Source organism: Elgaria multicarinata, chromosome 3, assembly GCF_023053635.1.
Source record: "Elgaria multicarinata webbii isolate HBS135686 ecotype San Diego chromosome 3, rElgMul1.1.pri, whole genome shotgun sequence".
NCBI lineage: Eukaryota > Metazoa > Chordata > Lepidosauria > Squamata > Anguidae > Elgaria > Elgaria multicarinata.
Genome location: NC_086173.1, coordinates 103767264 through 103788762, shown reverse-complemented (window position 1 = coordinate 103788762; position 21499 = coordinate 103767264). Strand labels below are relative to the sequence as shown.

The following is a 21499-nucleotide window of genomic DNA, read 5'->3' as shown; positions in this document are numbered from 1 at the left end:
AGATAGAACTACTGATGGTTCTTCTGTTGCCATTTGTAAGCATACTCATGTGCAAAGATCTTTCTTTTTCAATATTATCTTTTATAGCATTTCAGCTGGATTATCCTTACTTTGTTCATCCCTAATGCCCTCCTGGTAGTCACAGTTAACTTGCTGACTTCAGATGAAGACCTGCACAGTTGAAGGACTGTGGCCCAAACGACACGTTAGGAGGAAAGCTTGACTGCCTCCACTCTGCATTTCCTTCCTGCCTCTTCACAATAATGTTTAGAAGAAGGGCGCATGATGTGATGTTGCTATGGTCAGAGTTTCTCTGCTGCCAGTCTACTATATTGGTTGCTGCTCGTGGAGGCAGCGGTGGGGAAATGCAGAGACTGATGATGTCATGTCCTACATCATCTTTAACTAAATGTTACAATGAAGGCTCAGAGAGGAGAGGTGGGGATACTGTTCTGGGCACCAGCCATAGGTTCCTTATAAAGTGTAGTTCGGGTTTAATTTCCAGGGTGTTAGATACAGAAGGCATGTCTAGATGGGGCGAAATCCCGGGGATCGCCATGGGGTTATCCCTGTGTGTCCACATGACGCACAGGGGTTCCTGGGGGCAGAGAGGGATGATCCCTCCCTTTCCCCAGGATAGGCAGGACAGACTTAATCCCGACTTTTCCCATGGTCTCAGAATCATCCTGGTTTCTTCCTGGCTCCTCGTGAGAAAACGCAGAGCACTGGGAACGGGGCATGGAGCTCTTCAGGAGCTCCGTGCCCATCAGGGGTGGGGCAGGGGAGTGCGAGGTTGTTGTTTTTTAATTACCTTTTCGAAGGAGCGCTCCTGTGCTCATCTTCAATTTTTTTTAAAAAATGGCAGCCATGATGTCCTACATCCTCCCAGGACGTCGCACACCGCATGCAGACTGAGGGGGAAGATCTCGCGATCATCATATCGCAAGATCCTCCCCCCTCCATCGGTAGGTCTAGCCATGGCGTTAGATTTACTTTTGACTTAATTGACTGAACTATCTGTTTTAGTCTGAGCATTCACAGATGGATCCCTTCTTTCTGCAGATCTGCGAAGCCTTCAAAGCCATCAGCAGAAAAATTTACGAAAAACCAAACAGCATTGAGGAACTGTCTGAGCTGCGGGAATGGATGAAAGGAATCCCTGAGAAGCTGAAAGTGCAGGAGGTAAAATGTGGCCTGGGAAGTGGGATTTAAGTCATTGGAATGTAGTGGATCATGGGTAGATCACAGAGCTGTATGTGAGGTCAGTTGGATTTTATCCAATACTCCATATTGATTACAATTGTAAGTGCAAACTCCTTGGAATGAATCAACTTCTGTTAGTGGATAAGTATGAAGGCTGTCAGTTACATAAAATACTTCTTCAAGCAGAATGGGAAGATGTTGCCAAGTCTCCTATTACATTTTTGAAGTGGGCTGATGTAGACTGTTAAGAAACTGTAACATACGTGTGCAACTCATGTCTACCAAATCCCCGGAAAGCAAATTTTAATCCATCATGTGACATTTCACTAAGACATCAATCAGGCATCTGTGTTGCAGTGTGTGGATGTGCATGTGTACACACCACCGTGCTTCTGAATTGGGCTAACAGCTGTCTGACTACCAATTGTCTTCTTGGTTTCAAGTATCAAGCATGCAGGTATCTGGGGAGGGGTGTGGGACAGTCGCAAAAGGGGCTGAGAATAGCTGCCTGTATTTGAACTTTTTAGCACTTCAGCTTTGTGTACAATATTATTTTAGATGTTGAATATTGGTATATTAATAATTTGTCTGTTAACAATAACAGTATTTATCTTGATTTTCTACTCATACCAGTGTGGAATCATATTGTTGCAGCCAGGATGGTAGTGATAGAGTTATTCCTGATTGACCTCTTGCAATGTTTTTTGAGACTCCAAGGGCCTGCTTGGTCCTCTGTGCTATTGTAACCTAAAAACTATGCAAACAGAATTGTACAAGTAGATTCCCTCTCCTTTATCAGAATCCCACCACACTCAAATATTGCACTCATAGGTAGCATTCTAGTGAATAAATAATATCCCATGGATGGAATGAAATGTTGATCATGCAAGTAAAACCTTCCTGTCTCATTATCTCTCTCTCTCTCTCTCTCTCTCTCTCTCTCTCTCTCTCTCTCTCTCTCTCTCTCTTTCTCTGTCACTGTGTAGGAGTTGATAAGTAAGGTCATGGAAGAATACGAAGTCATGGAGGAATTTCTCTACAATTTGACTCAAGATGACTTCAATGATAAGTAAGCACAAGGCATTTTCCCTGCAGTCAAAGCAAGACCTTTGGCTCCAGTTACCATATTTTCTGCCTCGGGGCTTTATTTACACATCAGAAGGCTTCAGCAAATCTCTTCAGGCAGCCAGAAAAGATGCCCACTGAACTACCTTATTCAAATGCGTAAGCTGTGGTGGTCCAGCCTCCGGGCCTGGGACTGAAGCAATCTTGTACTTTCTGACCTTTTTAGAAAAGTGGAGGCATTTATTTTGCCTTGTTGGAAAACCAATAAATTCAGTGGCTGCACAGTGTGAGGTTGTGTATTCTTGCGCAGATTTAGAGTGCCCACAAGAATTTGAGAATTGCCCAGGGATGTCAGTTTCCTGCCAGGCAGTGTCAGAGTTTCACGGATTTGTAATATAGTAAGTCACGTACCCAATCAGGAAGACACTGTACATGCACATAAGGAGACAGAGTCTCTGCTCCATGGTAGTTAAAAGTAGATAAGAAAGTGTGTAGAGAGGGAAAATGACTTGCACAAGGTGGCACAATGGGACTGTCATTGAGCTTGGCTTAGAGCCCAGATGTTCGTGAATGCTAGTCATCCCATGCTATGTACACCAGATCGTGATGCTTTACATTGCTAATTTGCTCCCCCAGGAAAGTGCTAGGTAGAGAAGTAGTAGATTAGAAGAAAAGAAAAGAAGAGAGAGAGAGAGAGAGAGAAAGAGAGAGAGATTTGGGGCAGGACAGAGGCATATGGGGAGGCCTGAAGAAAGGAAAAGCTATACCCACATGTGATACTGGGAGGACAGTGACATGCAGATGGAAGGAATGCTACTTACACTCCTTCTACTGGACTGCTAGATGTCCATGTTTGTCGGCTGCAAGTGATTTACGGCCGTTGATAGTAAATATGGAGGCTGAGCCAGATAAGCTGCAACAAACTTCCTCAGCTTGAATGCTTGTGGAGTTGAATGATGCTGTCCGGAGCCACTGAGCAAGGTTCCTGGATGCAAGCTGAGTTCAGGGTCATGGTTCCAGGGGTTGGGATTTAGCCAGGAGTCCAGACGCCTGGAACGCTGGATACGCCAACACTGCAGTGGGTGTGTCATTTCCAGCATCTTCGTTGTGCTGCTCTGGGCCTTTTAAGTCCTAACCTGACACCAGGTGCTGGCAATCGGCCCCCCGTAGCTTCCGTGCTCTGGCAGCCTGCTGATGTTGATCCCTCATTCTCACACCTTTATTCAGCTGGGGTTGGAGGAGCCTCATGATCCCCCTCATCATTCTCTGAGTCCATTAAAGGGGCTTCTGCCAGGTCTTGCCTGCTCTCTGAGAGCCAGGGCTCCTCCTGTTCACCTTGACTGCTAGTCCCCTCCCCAAGATCTGTTGGAGCTTGCTCTTCCCCTTCATCCTCTGATGATGAGGATTCTGGGGGAGGCATGACACTAGAATAGTACAGTTGCTTGCTGATTTCACCCTGGCAAACTATCTGTCACAGTAAATACCACAAATAAATACAATTTTAATTATTCTGGATCTAATTTATTCTGTAGGCAATGATGATGCCAAGTTGGTTGTTAATAATTTGCATAGCACCTTGAGTATTTAAAGTAATTTACCCTCTGTTATCTCAGACATCAAGCCAAAATGTACCCTGTGAGGTGGGTCATCATAATCACCCCCATTTTATAGGTTGGGAACTAAAGTAGTGATGCTGTTCTCCATTTCACTGGAACGCTGTTTTCTCTGACGCTATATCATAGCATGACAGGCAGCCTAGCTAAAACTCTTTTATTATGTTATTTTATTTAAGTTAATTTATATCCTGCCTTTAGGTTTTGTCTGCACCACAGGAAGGAAGAAGGTTTAGGGAATCGAGAGATTAGCGTGGTCAGTCTTATGTTTCTGCTTTCATTCCAGGATTTTTGTGTACATTGACTATTAAGATTTTGATTAGCATGATTTTACCATACCCCCATAAGTCATTTGTGACTCTTTTCATGTTCTCAGATGGGCTGCAAGCAACTGGCCTCTGAAGATCAGCAATCAAATTGAACTGATACGACAGCAGCATATTGAAGATGAGGAGAGGTTCCGTAAAATTCAGTTCATGGATCAGACCAACTTCTTGGAACGGCTGGATGGTCTACAGGTACTGATATCTGGATCAGAGTCCTTTTCTGCTCTCACCTGAAGTATAAGCAATTGTCAACAGATAGCTGGGGATTAGCTAAAGCAAGAGTAAGTAACACATAGAGCTGTGTAACCAACCAGATTTTCACAGCAACTTCTCATATTTAATATATTCTTTATCAACACGGGACTATCCAATCCCTCACTGTTACCTTCTCTCCATCTTATCATAGAATCATAGAATAGCAGAGTTGGAAGGGGCCTACAAGGCCATCGAGTCCAACCCCCTGCTCAATGCAGGAATCCATCCCAAAGCATCCCTGACAGATGCTTGTCCAGCTGCCTCTTGAATGCCTCTAGTGTGGGAGAGCCCACAACCTCCCTAGGTAACTGATTCCCTTGTCATACTGCTCTAACAGTCAGGAAGTTTTTCCTGATGTCCAGCTGGAATCTGGCTTCCTTTAACTTGAGCCCATTATTCCGTGTCCTGCACTCTGGGAGGATTGAGAAGAGATCCTGGCCCTCCTCTGTGTGACAACCTTTTAAGTATTTGAAGAGTGCTATCATGTCTCCCCTCAATCTTCTCTTCTCCAGGCTAAACATGCCCAGTTCCTTCAGTCTCTCTTCATAGGGCTTTGTTTCCAGACCCCTGATCATCCTGGTTGCCCTCCTCTGAATACGCTCCAGCTTGTCTGCGTCCTTCTTGAATTGTGGAGCCCAGAACTGGACGCAATACTCTAGATGAGGCCTAACCAGGGCCGAATAGAGAGGAACCAGTACCTCACGTGATTTGGAAGCTATACTCTATTAATGCAGCCCAAAATAGCATTTGCCTTTCTTGCAGCCATATCGCACTGTTGGCTCATATTCAGCTTGCAGTCTACAACAATTCCAAGATCCTTCTCATTTGTAGTATTGCTGAGCCAAGTATCCCCCATCTTGTAACTGTGCCTTTGGTTTCTATTCCCTAAATGTAGAACTTGGCATTTATCCCTATTAAATTTCATTCTGTTGTTTTCAGCCCAGCACTCCAGCCTATCAAGATCACTTTGAAGTTTGTTTCTGTCTTCCAGGGTATTAGCTATCCCACCCAATTTTGTGTCATCTGTAAATTTGATAAGCGTTCCCTGCACCTCCTCGTCCAAATCATTAATAAAAATGTTGAAGAGCACTGGGCCCAGGACTGAGCCCTGCGGTACCCCACTCGTTGCCTCTCCCCAGTTTGAGAAGGTTCCATTGATAAGTACTCTTTGAGTCCGATTCTGTAGCCAACTGTGAATCCACCTAATAGTTGTTCCATCTAGCCCACTTTTAGCTAGTTTGTTAATCAGAATGTCATGTGGTACTTTGTCAAAAGCTTTGCTGAAGTCAAGATATATGACGTCCACAGCATTCCCACGGTCCACAAGGGAGGTTACCTTATCAAAAAATGAGATCAAATTTGTCTGACAGGACTTGTTCTTGACAAATCCATGTTGGCTTCTAGTGATCACCGCATTGATTTCAAGGTGTTTACAGATTGACTTCTTTATAATCTGCTCCAGAATTTTCCCAGGGATGGATGTCAGACTGACTGGTCTGTAGTTCCCAGGTTCCTCCTTTTTGCCCTTTTTGAAGATAGGGACAACGTTAGCCCTCTTCCAGTTGTCCGGTACCTCACCCGTCTTCCATGATTTTGCAAAGATAATAGACAAAGGTTCTGAGAGTTCTTCTGCTAGCTCCTTCATTACTCTAGGATGCAGTTCATTGGGCCCTGGAGATTATTTCCTCATTCAAGGAAATTAGGTGTTCTTTGACCATTTGTTTATCAATCTCAAACTGTAATCCTGCCCCCTCAACTTCTGCTTCACTTTTTCCAGGCGGGTCATAGACCTGCTTTTGGGAGAAGACTGAGGCAAAGTAGGAATTGAGCACTTCAGCCTTTTCTTTGTCATCTGTTATCAATTTGCCATCCTCATTAAGCAGTTGAACCACCATTTCTTTCCTCTGTCTTTTACTACTCACATATCTGAAGAAAGCCTTTTTATTGCTTTTAGCATCCCTCGCTAATCTCAGCTCATTCACAGCTTTAGCCTTCCTGACGCCATTTCGGCACTTCTGCGCCACTTGTCTGTACTCTTCTTTTGTAGCCTGGCCTTCCTTCCACTTCCTATATGTATCCCTTTATGTTTTCAGGTCATCTCTAAGCTTTATGTGGAGCCACATTGGTTTCCTCTGTTGTCTTCTATCTTTTCTCCTTGTTGGAATTGTTTGTAACTGTGCCTTTAAAATTTCCTTTTTTAAATACTCCCACCCATCCTGCACTCCTTTTCTCATTAGGCTTACTTATCATAGTTCTGAGTTTATTAAAATCAGCTTTCCTAAAATCCAGAGTACGTGTATGGCTACACTCAACTTTTGTCTCCTTCATAATCAAGAATTCAAGTATGACGTGGTCACTTTCCCCCAGAGTTCCCGTAACTGCCACTTTATCCACTAAGTCATCCCTATTGGTCAATATCAAGTCAAGGACTGCCGATCCTCTAGTTCCTTCCTCCACTTTCTGTAGGAGAAAGTTATCACCCATACATGTCAGGAATTTCTTGGAAGGGCCACTTTTGGCAGTATTAGTCTCCCAACAGATATCAGGGTAATTGAAGTCCCCCATCACTACTACATCACACTTCCTTGAAACACTGGCAATTTGTTTCTCAAAAGTTTCGTCCTCATCTTCTCCTTGATTGGGTGGTCGGTAGTAGACTCCGATTATCATGTTCTTTTTATTCCTTGCCCCATTTATTTTAATCCAGATGCTCTCGATGGGGCTCCCAGTCTGATCCGCCTGTATTTCTGTGCAGGGATAGGTATTTTTAACATATAGTGCAACTCCACCTCCCTTTCTATTTCTTCTCTTCTTTTTGAACAAGTTATATCCTTCAATTGCTATATTCCAGTCATGGGAGTCATCCCACCAAGTTTCAGTTATACCTATCAAGTTGTATTTGCCTTCATGTAATAAGAGTTCAAGTTCGTTCTGTTTGTTTCCCATGCTCTGGGCATTAGTATATAGACATCGAAGACCATGTGTTTTATAGTCTGGCTTTGTTCCTACATTGTTGCAGACACTATTTTGGGGCACTATTGGAGCTGTTCTCTGTACTGTGGTGCCTTGGCCTTCATCCATTGTTGCCTCGAGGTTTACGTCCCCCGCCCCCGTAAGATTCAGTTTAAAGCCCTCCTGATCAAGTTCTTCTCCTATTGCTTGTATTACTAGCCCAAAGTGTGCATCAACCCCTCTCCTGCATGCAGAGAGCTATGCTCATACAAAAAATGTATGCTCACATTGTTGTCCACAGGCCACAAACTGGATCTTTCCCTTTTCAATATTTTCACGAACGAGTCACCTGTTTGGCATGCCCCTTACCTATGATGTAGAAAATTGAGGCAAACTTTGGAGAAGAGGGCCACGGAGATGTACCACGACTTTCTAACAATATTTTTGATTATAAAGATACAGGTTGAGCAGATATTATTGGAATATAGTGGCAAGCATGCAAGCTGATGCCTGCTTCATGGCAATATTATTCAAGTTCTCCCAAACTTAATAGAAAAAGCAAACTGCCTCTCTCACAATTTTCTTAGAGGATCTGCCCCAACCCCTTTCAGGCTGCATTGAGACAAGGAACACAGGGAATGTTGATGTAGTTAATTGTCCATTGACCAGTATTATTTTTGTTAGCTAGCAAGTTCCATCTTATCCAGAGCAGAAGTAAATGTTTCTACTTTTCATGGTATAAACCCATGTTCATACCATTATGAAATTTGATATTCCCAGGATTCTGTCAAGGATTTATGGCCGTTAAAAGTATTTTAATTTAAAATATTTCATAAACATCTTTAGAAATCTATGGGTATATCTTATGGAATATATCTTCCTGCATAACTATGTCTGCTTTTCTTTTTCACAGCTTGCTGTGGCTGGGTTTTCTGCACACACAGATATTAACCGTGCCCATGAGATAGCCAATGAAGCAAGAAGAATCCGGAAGCAATTGAAGGACTCCCAGCAAATGGCACTACTCTACAACAACCGGGAACGAATTTTTGGCTTGCCGGTGACTAATGTAAGTGTTCCACTCCCTTGCATCTTCACTGTGTTTTGCACATCTCTGCCAGCTAAGGATAGCAACAAAAACTTCACCAGCTATTGCCTGTCTTTCTTTACAATTTCATCATGTTGCTTATCTAGGCTTGGTTCTGTATCCATCATTCTGCCAGCAGAAGGATACTACTAGTGGAGCAGGGCAGGATCTACACTACTGCTTTATAATGGTTTATAACAGTGTTGACAACTGTTGAGGCCCAGGACACACTCCATATACCATTTTCAAATCACTTTCAAAGTGTTATATCCTGCTTGGTGTAGATCTGGCCCAGGCTGACCATGCCCTCTACTCCCTTGTGCAACCCCCTGGGTTGGGGAACCTCCAGAGCAGATTTGGAGAACACACAGGGGGCTGCAGGAAGGTGGAGAGGACATGGAAGGCCTGTTCCACAAGCTGTAGATATCATTCCAATGGGAGAACGACAGATATAGACCCTACCCCTGTATTTCCTAGCCATATTGTCTCACTAATCTGACCTAATGGAAATCAGTATACCAGACAATCCATTCCATTTATTTCTTCTCTATGTCCATTGAAAATTCTGTTGGAGACTTCATTCAAGAATAGCTGAAAGGTTATGCAATTCATAAAGCAAATTTAAGCAGATGTCTCAAAATATTTGTAGAGCAATCACCACAGGCTATATGTAGAGCAATCACCACGGATTTGACTCCCAGCTCAGAAACAAGAGTCATCCCAAGAAGCAATAATTATGGATGATGCTCCTAAATTGGTCTCATTTGGTGTAACCTTAAAACCTCAAGGCAGTGCTTGTGTAATGCAGGACCACTGTAAAAAAAATGTTGTTTATTTCTTGTTTACTTTTGTCTTAAAATAAAGATAGCATTTTAAAAAGAACCATATATTGGGACTGTTCACACAACATGCTAACTCATACTCCATGACTGAGGGCTCTTCCACACGTCGTACTGAGGCCACTTCTATGCGACCCCAGTGCAACCCCAAAACGATCGTGTAACTTGCCTTTGAAGAGCCGAGGAAGAGGCGTCCTTGCCGCCGCCGCCACCCACAGACGTCCTCGCCAGCCGGCGAGGAGAGCTCTGCTGAAGAAGGCGGGGTGGAGAGCGGAAGAAGCTCTCCACCCCGCCTTCTTCCCCCGAGCTCTCCGTCCCAGCTGGTGAGGAGGTCTGTGGGCGGCAGTGGCGGCGGCAGCAAGGATGCCTCTTCCTCGGCTCTTCCAAAGGCAAGTTACACGATCGTTTTGGTGTCGCACTGGGGTCGCATAGAAGCGGCCTCAGTACGACGTGTGGAAGAGCCCTGAGTGCGGGTTGTTGTTGAACTGTGGGTTAGCATGTTTCCATAGGGTGGCTTGTTAACCATGCAGTGTGGCTTGTTAACCACCCTGAACATCCCAGCAACAAACCATGGCTTCTCAAGGTGACTTGTTGAAGAAAAATAATCCACACTGCATGGTTAACAAGCCATCCTGCAGAGATGTCTTGGGTTTAGACAAACACTAACCCATGGTTCAACAAACAACCCATAGTGAACTTCAAAGCTAGACTTCTGCAATCACTCTACATAGGGCTACCTTTGTGCCTAGTCCAGAAACTTCAACTAGTTCAAAATATGGCAGCCAGATTGGTCACCAGTATATCTAGGGGTGACCACATTACACCAGTTTTAAAATCTCTTCACTGGCTGCCAGTTAGTTTCCGGGTGAAGTATAAAGTGTTGGTTATCACCTTTAAAGCCCTACATAGTTTGGGTCCAGGCTACCTGCAGGATCGCCTTCTCCCATACAATCCACCCCGCACACTCAGGTCCTCTGGGAAAAATCTACTTCAGCTAGCAAAAACTAGATTAACAACTGTTACCCAGAGGACCTTCTCTTCTGCTGTTCCCAGACTGTGGAATGGCCTGCCGGAGGAGACTCGTCAACTTAACAGTCTACTAGCATTCAAAAAAGCTATAAAGACTGATCTCTTCTGGCAGGCCTACCCACTGGAATTTTAAGATGTTTTAAAAATGTTTTTAGGATGGTTTTTAGGATGGTTTTAACGTATATTATGTTTTATTTGAGTATTATGTATTTTATCATTTATTGTTGTTCCCCGCCTCGATCAGAATGGAGAGGCGGGTAAGAAATAAATTATTATTATTATTATTATTATTATTATTATTATTATTATTACATGCACTTCTTTTCAGTAGAGAATAAAGAGTGATCCAAATCTACATAATTTATGAGTTGGACTAGACTAATCTAATAATGAATTAGCCTCAGATAAACTCCTGTTTAGATTACTGTAATGTGTTGTATGTGAGGCTGCCTTTGAGAATGGTCTGGAAAGTTCAGTTAGTGCAAGGTTGTTAACTGAGAATGGACATTTTGGATATATTACACCAGAGCATTGTCAACTTCATTGGCTTCTGCTCCATTTCTGATGTTAACCTTTAGAGCCCTAATGGCTTAGGACCAGTTTATCTGATCGATTGCTACCTCCCCTATATTCGTACCTGGACCATGAGGGCATCATCCCGGGCCCTTCTCTGAGTGTCATCACTAAGTGACATCTGTCAGGTGGCTACAAGAGAGCGGGGTGCTTTTCTATAAGACTACCCTGGTTGTGGAATGTTCTCCCCAGAGAGACTCACCTGGCATTTACTTTTCAGCACTAGGTGAACATTTCTTTTTTCTAATTGTCCCAGGCTTTTTTAAAGTGCTTTAAGTGCTTTTTAAATAGCTTTTGAGGTTTCAGCTTTTTAAAATAGTAAGACCTGCCTTTGTTTTGTGTTATGGCTTAATCTCTGTTATTTATTTTATGCTGCACCACAAGGTATAGTGATGGCCACCAATTTGGATGGCTTTAAAAGGAGGTTACATCTATTCCTGGAGGAGAAGGCTATCAGTGGCTACTAGTCCTGGTGGCGATGTACTACCTCCAGTATCAGAGACAGTATGCCTATGTACACCAATTGCTGGGAACATGGGTGGAAGGGTGCTGTTAGTTTCGTGACCTGCTTGTGGGTTTCCCATTGACAGCCACTGTGTGACAAGAATACTGGATTAGGTGGGCCCTTGGTCTGATCCAGTATGGCTCTTCTTATGTTCTTATTTTTATTAAAAGCAAAGAAAGCTGCTTTTGCCCATGAGAAAAGTATCCCAAATCCACAGTTTGGAAATACCTTTATGTGAAGACTAACCAAAATATCAGAAAAGTGTGCATGCTTTTGAGTTTTCCAGAAGTCTTCTTCAGACTAGGTGGAGATGGAGAAGAACACACACACACACACACACACACACATACACAAAAATGAGGTAGGATACTTTAGCTATGAGGTCTGCAGCTAAAAACCCCAGTCTCAAGATGGAGATTGGAGACTGAATGAATTAGGTTTCATAGAATCATAGAATAGTAGAGTTGGAAGGCCATTAAGTCCAACCCCCTTCTCAATGCCTATGCATGTATAGACAGAAAAAAGTCCTACAGCTTAACTCACTGAAAGTTTTATTCTAATAAACCCACTCATCCTGGTGTTTCTGTCTATAACATGAATGTGCATTTATATTTATCCGAAGATAAAGCAGTTTTTACTATTGGACTCTGAATACCACAGAAATATATTGAATCTTTGCTTCAGCCCCTCCTGCAGTTATAAGGCATACTGCCTATCATTGTCTTTCTTGCTGTGGTTTTGAATGCTCTTTCGCTTAGAATATTTTTTAAAAAAAATATATTATGAAATCTACCCAGAAGCAAAAGTTCCCCGAGTGGATTACAAATTAAATTCAGAACTAGCTGCTTGGTGTGTGCATTCACACATTGGTTTTGATAGGGGATGGATGGGCATCCAGTACACATACATAGTTACTCCCTACAGTTCATATGCCCCCACTCTTCTTTCCTGCACTGCCACCAGCCTCTCCCTGCCAGCCTATGTGGAAGCCCTGGAGTCTCTGAGACCATTGTGACCATCTGGGTATTCTTTTAGTCATAAGTTGTGCCTTAGGTGCAGAAGAAAAGAGAACGATCATGAAATGGGTTTAGGCTCTATACTTATTTATCTCTACCAGCAAAGTTGAGGAGAATACGATAAGTGCGCACTCTGATGTTATTTTTCTGAGGAGTGCCTGCCCCTTAGTCATTAGTAATGGGTTTTGGTTTTGTTCATTTTTTGCTTTCCCCAGTATGACAAGTTGTCCAGGATGGTGAAGGACTTTCAGCCCTTCTATGATCTCTGGACTACAGCATCAGACTGGCTTCGCTGGGCTGACAGCTGGATGAATGATCCTCTGTCTGCAATTGATGCAGAGCAGCTGGAGAAGAATGTCAACGAGTCCTTTAAGACAATGCACAAGTGTGTGAAACAGTTCAAGGATATTCCAGGTAACTGCAGGGCCTGGAACGGAATATTTGTTATTCTGGAGAGAGGTGAGATTAAAGACTTAGATTTCTTTATGGAGCTTTTATTCACTTGTTCTACCTAGCGTTGGAGCAAAAATCTGCCTGGGTCCATGAGGGCAGTGAACATTCCCACCTCCGGCCCTCACACACCCAGGCAGACACACCCAGCAGCTTTTCACTCCAACACTACTGAAAGGACAGTGGGGTGCTGGTCTGGGTGGAACTCAGTTCTGCCCTCACCTGCGCCCTTTGTCTTTTTCTCCTGCTGTGATAATGGCGGCTGCCGTTAACACAGTGGGGGGAATACACAATTTTCCAAGCCGTGGGGGCTTTAAAGGCCCTATTAACAAGGTCTTTAAGGCCCCCATCGGTGAGAAGAAATATGATTTCCCCAAGGCTTGGGAGATCACATATTTCCCCCCACGTGCCAGCCATGGCCTTAAAGGCCCTCTTAACGTAAGGTTTTAAAAGGGCCCTCATGGCCATGATTGGCACACGTGGGGGTCAGGGAAGGCAAAGCTCACTTTGCCTCTGGGAACTGTGCAATTCCCCTGGCCCTGCTAATGGTGTACCAGGGGAATTATGCACATTCCAGAGGCCCCAGAATGTGTACCCCAGAACAGGCGAGCCCCCTGAAGTTCTACAGTCCCTCGTTCTACCTGTGGTGACATGAACAGCTCACCAAACCTGTGCAATGCAAAAGCAGATTCAAAGAAATGCAAGAAACTATGAAAAGAGTTGGCACAGATAATGGTTTCCTTGGCATCCTTGCAGAAATCGTAAAGTTATACCAGGGGCCTTTCCACACGTCGTACTGAGGCTGCTTCTAAGCGACCCCAGTGCGACCCCAAACCGATCGTCTAGCTTACCTTTGGAAGAGACGAAGAAGAGGCGTCCTTGCCGCCGCCGCCACCCACCGACCTCCTCACCAGTTGGCGAGGAGAGCTCGGCAGAAGAAGGTGGAGTGGAGGGAAGAGAGCGGACGGGCGAGGAAAGAGGGGGCAGCGGCCCCTGTGCGGTCCCGGGGGCGTGGGAGGCGCCCTCCCCTTTCCTCACCCGTCCGCTCTTTTCCCTCCCACGCCCCAGCCCCGCTGCTGGGAGCTCTCGCAGGGCCTGCTGGCTAAAGGGAAACGGAGCCTGGAGCAGCCCGCCCGCAGTCTGCGCCGCCGAAGAACGCCTCCTCCTCCGCCTCTTCTGGGGACGATTAAGGTACATAGTACACAAGCGTTTTCGGGGCGCCCTCAAGGGGCTTCAGGGCGCCTTCGGAACAGTGTGTAGACTCCCCCTAGGATTGGAAACTTTCTCTAAAATGACTGTATATTTACATTGTAATATATTCTGTAGTGGGGGTTCTTGTTGCTTTTTTTGACTTGTGTTTTGTTCTAAACAATGAATTCTGTTTTAAATGCTGCAGTGAATCAGCTTAACAGAGGAGGAGATGAAGAAGTATGCATGAGTGAGAGTGAATCATTCAGAGCAAGAGGATTAAAAATAGCCATTTCTATAATGGCGTCATTCTTCAAAACGGGGCTTTTTTTATATCATAATGTTCTGATCTTGTCAAAGGCAGTGCAAACATGTTAGTCCTCCATTGCACAGTAGTACATTATAGTTAGCTAAATTGATCCATTTAAAAGTAGATGTCCCCTGCGCTTTGCAAAGCCATTGCCTTTAAAAGGGAGCAGGGTTGTGTGTATAAGAATATATAAACTTAATTTTGATTTAAACCTGAAAATGAAGAACAATGATTGAGCAAAAAACAACATTTCTCTTTGGATAATGAAATGTTGCATTCTATAGCGCTGTTTCCTTGATCATACTCTTTAGCCCTTGTTTCTGTACACAGTGCTCCTGATTTGCACTGAATTGTGTAGAAGTATCCTTAGAACTCTTGGCTGACGGTACATTTTTCATCTTCTGTAAAGCATGCCAGGAAGTGGCTCTGGAAATCCGTGGCAAGATTGAAGAATTCAAACCATACATACCCCTGATTCAGGGGCTGCGCAACCCTGGTATGCGCAACCGTCATTGGGAGTTGCTTTCCGAGGAGATCAAAATCAATGTGAAGCCGAAGGCCAACTTGACATTTGCACGCTGTCTGGAGATGAAGCTTCAGGATCACATTGAGAGCATAGCCAAAGTAGCAGAGATTGCAGGGAAGGAATACTCAATTGAGAATGTAAGGATACCATTCCTTGCAGTGTCTTTCTTTATGCTATAATGCTTTCTCTAGATTGATGCTTTTCTGATGGCCATTTCTCATACTTATTTATTTTATGTGCTATGTATTCATTCATCAGTCTATGAATTGGTTTTTGGCCCAAGGAGGGCCCTCCAGGTAGTTTAACATGTACTCTAAGTATTCCTAACGTTTTCTATCAAAAGAACTGGCCGGCTGAGAATAACAAGGTCTTCAAATACAGATAGACTTTCTGCAGTGTGCTAGGAAATTTGACATTTCTTAATTTGGCATGACACTGAGAAGATAATGGCAGATAGAGGAGATGCTTAATGACTTCGGCTTGGGAGAAATGCATTGGCAATCTTACATATATGCATTTCTTCTATTAGGTTACCCAGCCAAAAGGGGGTTTGTGTTGAAAAGTAATTTACATTTCCCTATTTTTACTTCTTCTCTTTTTAGCTAGCCTCAGGCCTAATCTACACCAAGCAGGATATTTCACTGTGAAAGTGGTATGAGAGCGGTATATAAAAGGCAGGAGCCACACTACTGCTTTATAGTGGTATAGAAGTGCACTGACAACTGTTGGGGCCCATTGACACAGACCATATACCGCTTTCATACCAGCGCTATATCCTGCTTGGTGTGGCTCCTGCCTCTTATATACCACTTTCATACTGCTTTCATAGTGCAATATCCTGCTTGGTGTAGATTAGGCCTCAGTCTATTACCATTGTCTTACCTCTATTAACTTTTCACTAACTGCCATTCTTGAGGCTGTAAGTGTTTTGCAATATATGTTCAAAAATGAGGTAAAGATTTTATTGCCTCTCATTGCTTAGGCCTTGGATAAGATGGAGCGTGAATGGGAATCCATTCTCTTCAATGTCGTTCCCTACAAAGAAACAGAAACATTTATTCTGAAGAGCCCCGATGAAGCTTCTCAGCTTCTGGATGATCACATTGTTATGACGCAAAGCATGTCCTTCTCACCATATAAGAAGCCATTTGAGGAAAGGATAAACACATGGGAAAATAAGCTGAAAATGACCCAGGTACTAATTTCCATGCTGCTTTTGTGTGTTTAGAGAGGAATCAGATTTAAGAGAGAGAATAACCAAAAGTAGCTGTGTGGATGACAGTGTTCTGGAGACACCGCTGGTTACATATCCTCCAATGCATGCTCAGACATCAAGGCTTGGTTGACATGGGAGCTCTAGGTACAGATTAAGCTTCCACAAACCTTTGGATCAGAATCTGTGATGTTAATGAGGATTGATAGCTGTCAGGGTTGATTTCCTTCAATAAATTAAAGAGAAGGTTTTCATCCTGTGAAAACTTGGCACTTGGAATATAATATATATTTTTAAATTATGGCCTTCCATATTTTAGTCACACTATTGCCCAGATTCTGCTCTGAAGGGCCTGATATTGAAAGATGTTAATTCCCAGGTTTGAATGCTAAACATAGGAGTGATTCAAAGCAAACATGACTGTGGTGGAGCCGTATGTCAGAGAATTAGATTTGACATCAAATTGCTATAAAATGGAGGTGAGAACAGTTTAAAACACATTAGAGATGAATGGGAGATGCTGCTCCTTCCCCAAAACAGCTTTTTAAAAAAGCCAAGATCAAATCAGTTGCTGAAACTACATAGGATGTCGGACAGCATAACTTGGATGGTGTAAATCCTTATAAAACTCTGTCCGTGTGTGTGCGCGTGTCATCTTTTGGCTACTTGTTGCTGGACTAGAGATATAGACTGCTTTATACTTTAAAGAAGCATTTTAGTTGGAGACAAAAGCTACAAGATATGTAACCCATGAGCTGTTATCGGGTTATTTGAGAGTTGTTTAACCCTTCCACAAGCCATGCTGCCCAAGTTCAAATGACCCAATAAGCTGTGGCTGTCGGGTGATTATGCAAATTACTCTTGCCGCACCCTGACATGCACCACAGCTCACAACAAGCCACTGTGATTTGCTGTGAGTGTGCAAACTTGTGGATGAATGCTTTTTACCAGTGAAATGCTTTGGAAAGCACTTTGACATTCAGCTTTTGTTTTATAATTATTTTGCTTTATTTACGGTCATTAGCCATCATTATGTGGGTGGACCAGAGACTACAGAGTAAGTTCTAATTTATTTCAGGATGGCAAAGGGATGGAACCCAAAGCTCTAAAGAACAGGTGACATGCTTGCTGTTATGCATGCTGTGAATGTGAATGTGAATGTGCAACTGTGTTTGGCTTTTCCTTCTTTTTTTATTCCTTTTGCCAAAGACACTAAATTTCCACACAGTGGGTGTGCTGAGATTTTTGAGCTCCCCACAGAGCAATAATTTCAGCCATTAAAACACATTTTTCAATCTTTGTAATTAAAGCATATTAAGAGAGATTATGATGGGCTTAGAAAACAGACTATATAACCATCCTTACTCACCAAAAACATTGCTAGAAGAGGGATGGGGAATTATTATCTGCTGCCACAAGCAACAGAGCAAGAGGCCAACGGGTTAAGTTGTGAGTCCCATTGCTTTGGGATTGCAGGCAGATACACCAAAGGTATGTTTTGGACTGAGATGCCCTTCTCTTCATTTTTAGAAACTCTCACCCCACATTTATTTTTCTGTATGCCTTCTTGACCATCCACACAAGTCTCAATGCTGCCTGCTTTGAAGAAGACACTTAATTACACACCTGTCTGCTCACGAAATCTGAAGAGCAGAGAGCAAAGTAATTTCTTAACCTCCAGCCTGACTCTGAGAGATATTGTATGCCTGCCAGTACCAATGAGACTGGAAGAGCTCAGAGCATCTTTAATCAGGCGTTGAGGAAGTGGTGTTTTGAAACTGGCTAAGCCATAACACTTTAAAAGGTGTTCTTTAAAAAGTAAATAAATATCAGGAACATTCTGCAAGTAATTACTTTAACTGTTCATAGAGAACTCTGTGAAGTTATATCAGCTGGACCATTAACTAATTTAATGTGAGCTAGATCTGACTTCTAGAGCCTAACTGTCCCACATTAGCTGAAGTTGGGAAGTGTTCCTCTCCTTGAATAATAAACTCTAATTTCAGTGAGAAATTCTAATTCAGGCAAGCATGAATTGGTTCATAGTTTTATTTTAAGTCCTAAGAGAGGAATGCTATCTTATCCCTAGAATTACCAAGTCTTGGCCTACAGGAAACATCCTTGCCATGAGTTCAAGGAATTGCTGTAGTTATCTGGGCTGAGGAAATGTTTTAAAGAATACCAGCATAAAGCAAGCTTGTCCCTGACAATAAAACGTTGGATCCAGATACTTGGTTCCACCAGCAGTAGGACACTGCTTGCGGAATGGGACTTCCGCATGCTATAGCCACATAGGTGAAGTAACATATGAGCTGAGTGCTCTGTGCTGACGCCCACTTTTGTGATTTTTTAGGAAGACAAAATCATATGAGCAGGGCCTTGGCTTAAGTCAGCATCAGAATGGGGCACCTGGTTCATATGTCTGCAGCAACGTGGATGTTCTGCATGGAATTCTGAATGTATAAACTGAGGTAACGAAGAGCATAGCCCAGATATTCTTTTAGTCAAGACTTCAGAATCCAGATTTTCTTGACTTCTACATTCATGCTAGAAGTGGGATTCATAAAAACAATTTACGATATTCTATGGCAGTAGCTCCGAATAATCTGTGGCATAGCTCCAAAATGAAAGCGGCTTCATTGTTCCCTTTGAGATTGGCTTCCCCCCCCCCAGTCCCATCCAAATCATCTTATTTAAATTATTTTTCCCTTTTGTTGCATAATACAAAAGAAGGATTAATACAAAGCTATAAAAATTGTAACATCATAAAAATGTGAAGTTAAATATTACATAAATTATTATAATTTTTCCAAAAAAGTTTTTAAATGTTTCTTATATCTCCTGAAACATGCTTGATGCAGAAATTTCTAATCCATGTTCATTTAATAAAAGACAATCGCAAAGCAATCCTAACCCCCTGAGACAGCTGTTCAAGATCATTTAGGATGATACAGAGATCCCCCTCTCCTGGCAGTGGGAGGGGGAGTCAGTCTGCCCCAGAGGCCCCAGTTACACATGGGGCAAGCTATTTGGGGGCTGGGGTGTGGCGGAGGCACCCTTGGATCCACTGGATCCAAACTCCCTTTGTCAGGCAGCGAGGTCCCAGGATTTCGTCCTCCTCTCCCACACCAGCTTGGAGCTGGTGCAGCTGATTCTCCCTTTCACCATTGGAACCAATGGAGGGGAGAATGTGAAGAAAAAGAAAAACTGTGTGGCAAAGGAATTGGTGACTGCCCTGGCTGGCACAAGTTGGACATTATTTGGAAGCAGTGGAAGATCCACTGCTTCACTCCCCATCCACATTTAGGATTACTCTGCAGGTTGTTGTAACCATAACCAACCAAGCCTTATTTACCCATTCTTGAACTGTATGAGCATTATTTTGCTTCCAGTTCTAAGGTATGATCATTCTTGCATCAAGCAAATTCTCCATTAGGTTCTGATGTTTTAGTTAACATAACACTATCTGGAGTGACTGGTTTAGCATTGCCTATCACTTCTGAAAGAATATAATCCCTGTATCACATTTATTTTTATTTATTACATTTTTATACCGCCCAATAGCCGAAGCTACATAAATCCTTCTATCAAACTGACAATCCTTCTATCAAACTCACAAGGCAATGCTGTTGTTCCAATGCTATTCCCACTGAAGTAAATTCATAGGTTTATTGCAAAAGTTTTAATACTATTTCTTTTCCAAAGGAGCCTGAGTATAGTGTTTTGTCACTCTACAGGTATTGTAGGAGACTTTTAACACAGTCTTGACTTCAGTGGGATTTAACAGCATAGGATTGCAAGCAAAATCCCTTGATTATAGCTACAACCTTTGATATATGTTGTCAGCTATTGGAGGTACTGGCACTGTTGAAAGTTTGACATGTTGCAATAATTGCTCAAGGGCTTTGGGACTTGGCACGCATACAATGGAACTAAATGACACAATTTTTTCTTTGTTTTTGCATCTTCTTTTTTGCCTGGTCCCCCTGCCCATAAATGTTTCGATTTCTTTCCAAATATATATATTTTCTAAATGCTGTAAATCAATGGTGTAACTCAGCACTGCTCTTGCATAGTATGTATCTGGTGGAAATGCTTAACATCAGAATATATGGCTCCTTTCCTTTACAGCAGGGATGGCCAACTTGTGGCCTACAACTACCATCAGCCCTAGACCACATAGCCAATTATGCAGGATGATGGGAGTTCTAGGCCAAAGAATCTGGAAGACCACAAGTTGCCCACCCCTACTTTACAGTTGTGCAGTATATTACTAGTGATGATTGGGAAAGAAGGTTCACGAATACACCAGGCCAGTTTACCAAAAGCTTTGCAACTGTGGATCTGTGGAGATAGAGGCTATTTCCCATTATCCTTAGGGTAGATTCTTTCCAGTATTTTACAGTTCCTCCCTAACAGGCTGGGCTTACAGCAGATATATGTTCTTCTTACAGGCATTTATTTATTGTTTAAACAAGAAAATTTGAGCCTAGCATATAAAAGAAAATGGCATCTCTAGAGTTTTTGACCATCTTATTTGATGCTTAATAGTTTAGAGGTTTAACTGGGTCTTTTAATTTCTTTTTGTTGTAAGCCTTGCAAAGTCTGGAGAGGACTGTTTTAGCTTTTTTTAAACCTATAGGTGTTGATTTGAAGACATTATTTATAGAATATTTGTCTGTTTATTTGTCTTTTATGTTTGGATTGAGGTGGCCTTTGGCTATGAACAATAAAGTTTGTATTGTGAAATATATGGGCTTTTCCCAAAGGCTGCAACCTTGTTTCTTTTTCTCTCTTTTTCATCTCATAAACAAGTTTACTATGAAGCCAACCATGTCTTAGACTATTTCATAGCTATTTTTTATAAGAAAATGCAGGTATTCCAGTATTTTTAATAACAATACGTATCACTTGTAGATTTTTCACACGGGGTTATCTTTAGTTTGAGCTCAAGACGTACATACTGTAGTTGAGCTATTTCTTTTAGTTAGTGTGTTTTTCTTGATGTGGATGCATTCCCACCAGGATGTCTTGGAGGAGTGGTTGACATGCCAGCGTTCCTGGCTCTATCTGGAACCCATTTTTAGCTCAGAAGACATCAACAGACAATTGCCTGTGGAAAGCAAACGCTACCAAACCATGGAAAGGACATGGAGAAAGATCATGAAGAATGCCAATGAGAACAGAGAGGTGAGATTACGTCTACTCCTTCTAGTGATAAATTTGTGTGCATTGTTTTTCATGAGAGTTTGAAATAGCATATTAAATTACATGGATTATAGCTGAAAATATGTTATATTATTGACCCACATAATTAGATTTAGGACACTGGCAAATTCATCCCTGGTA

At 42.6% G+C, this 21499-nt stretch overlaps 1 protein-coding gene across 1 annotated transcript in view; it reads left to right on the top strand.

The window, feature by feature from the left end:
* Positions 1-21499, top strand: part of DNAH1 (dynein axonemal heavy chain 1) — a 122153-nt gene that overhangs the window by 22827 nt on the left and 77827 nt on the right. Inside the window, exons 14-21 of the mRNA XM_063121137.1 lie at positions 1063-1182; positions 2190-2272; positions 4258-4399; positions 8328-8483; positions 12679-12877; positions 14821-15074; positions 15920-16132; positions 21176-21340. Of these exons, the coding sequence (XP_062977207.1) occupies positions 1063-1182; positions 2190-2272; positions 4258-4399; positions 8328-8483; positions 12679-12877; positions 14821-15074; positions 15920-16132; positions 21176-21340 (1332 nt within the window). The remainder of the gene's footprint in view (positions 1-1062; positions 1183-2189; positions 2273-4257; positions 4400-8327; positions 8484-12678; positions 12878-14820; positions 15075-15919; positions 16133-21175; positions 21341-21499) is intronic.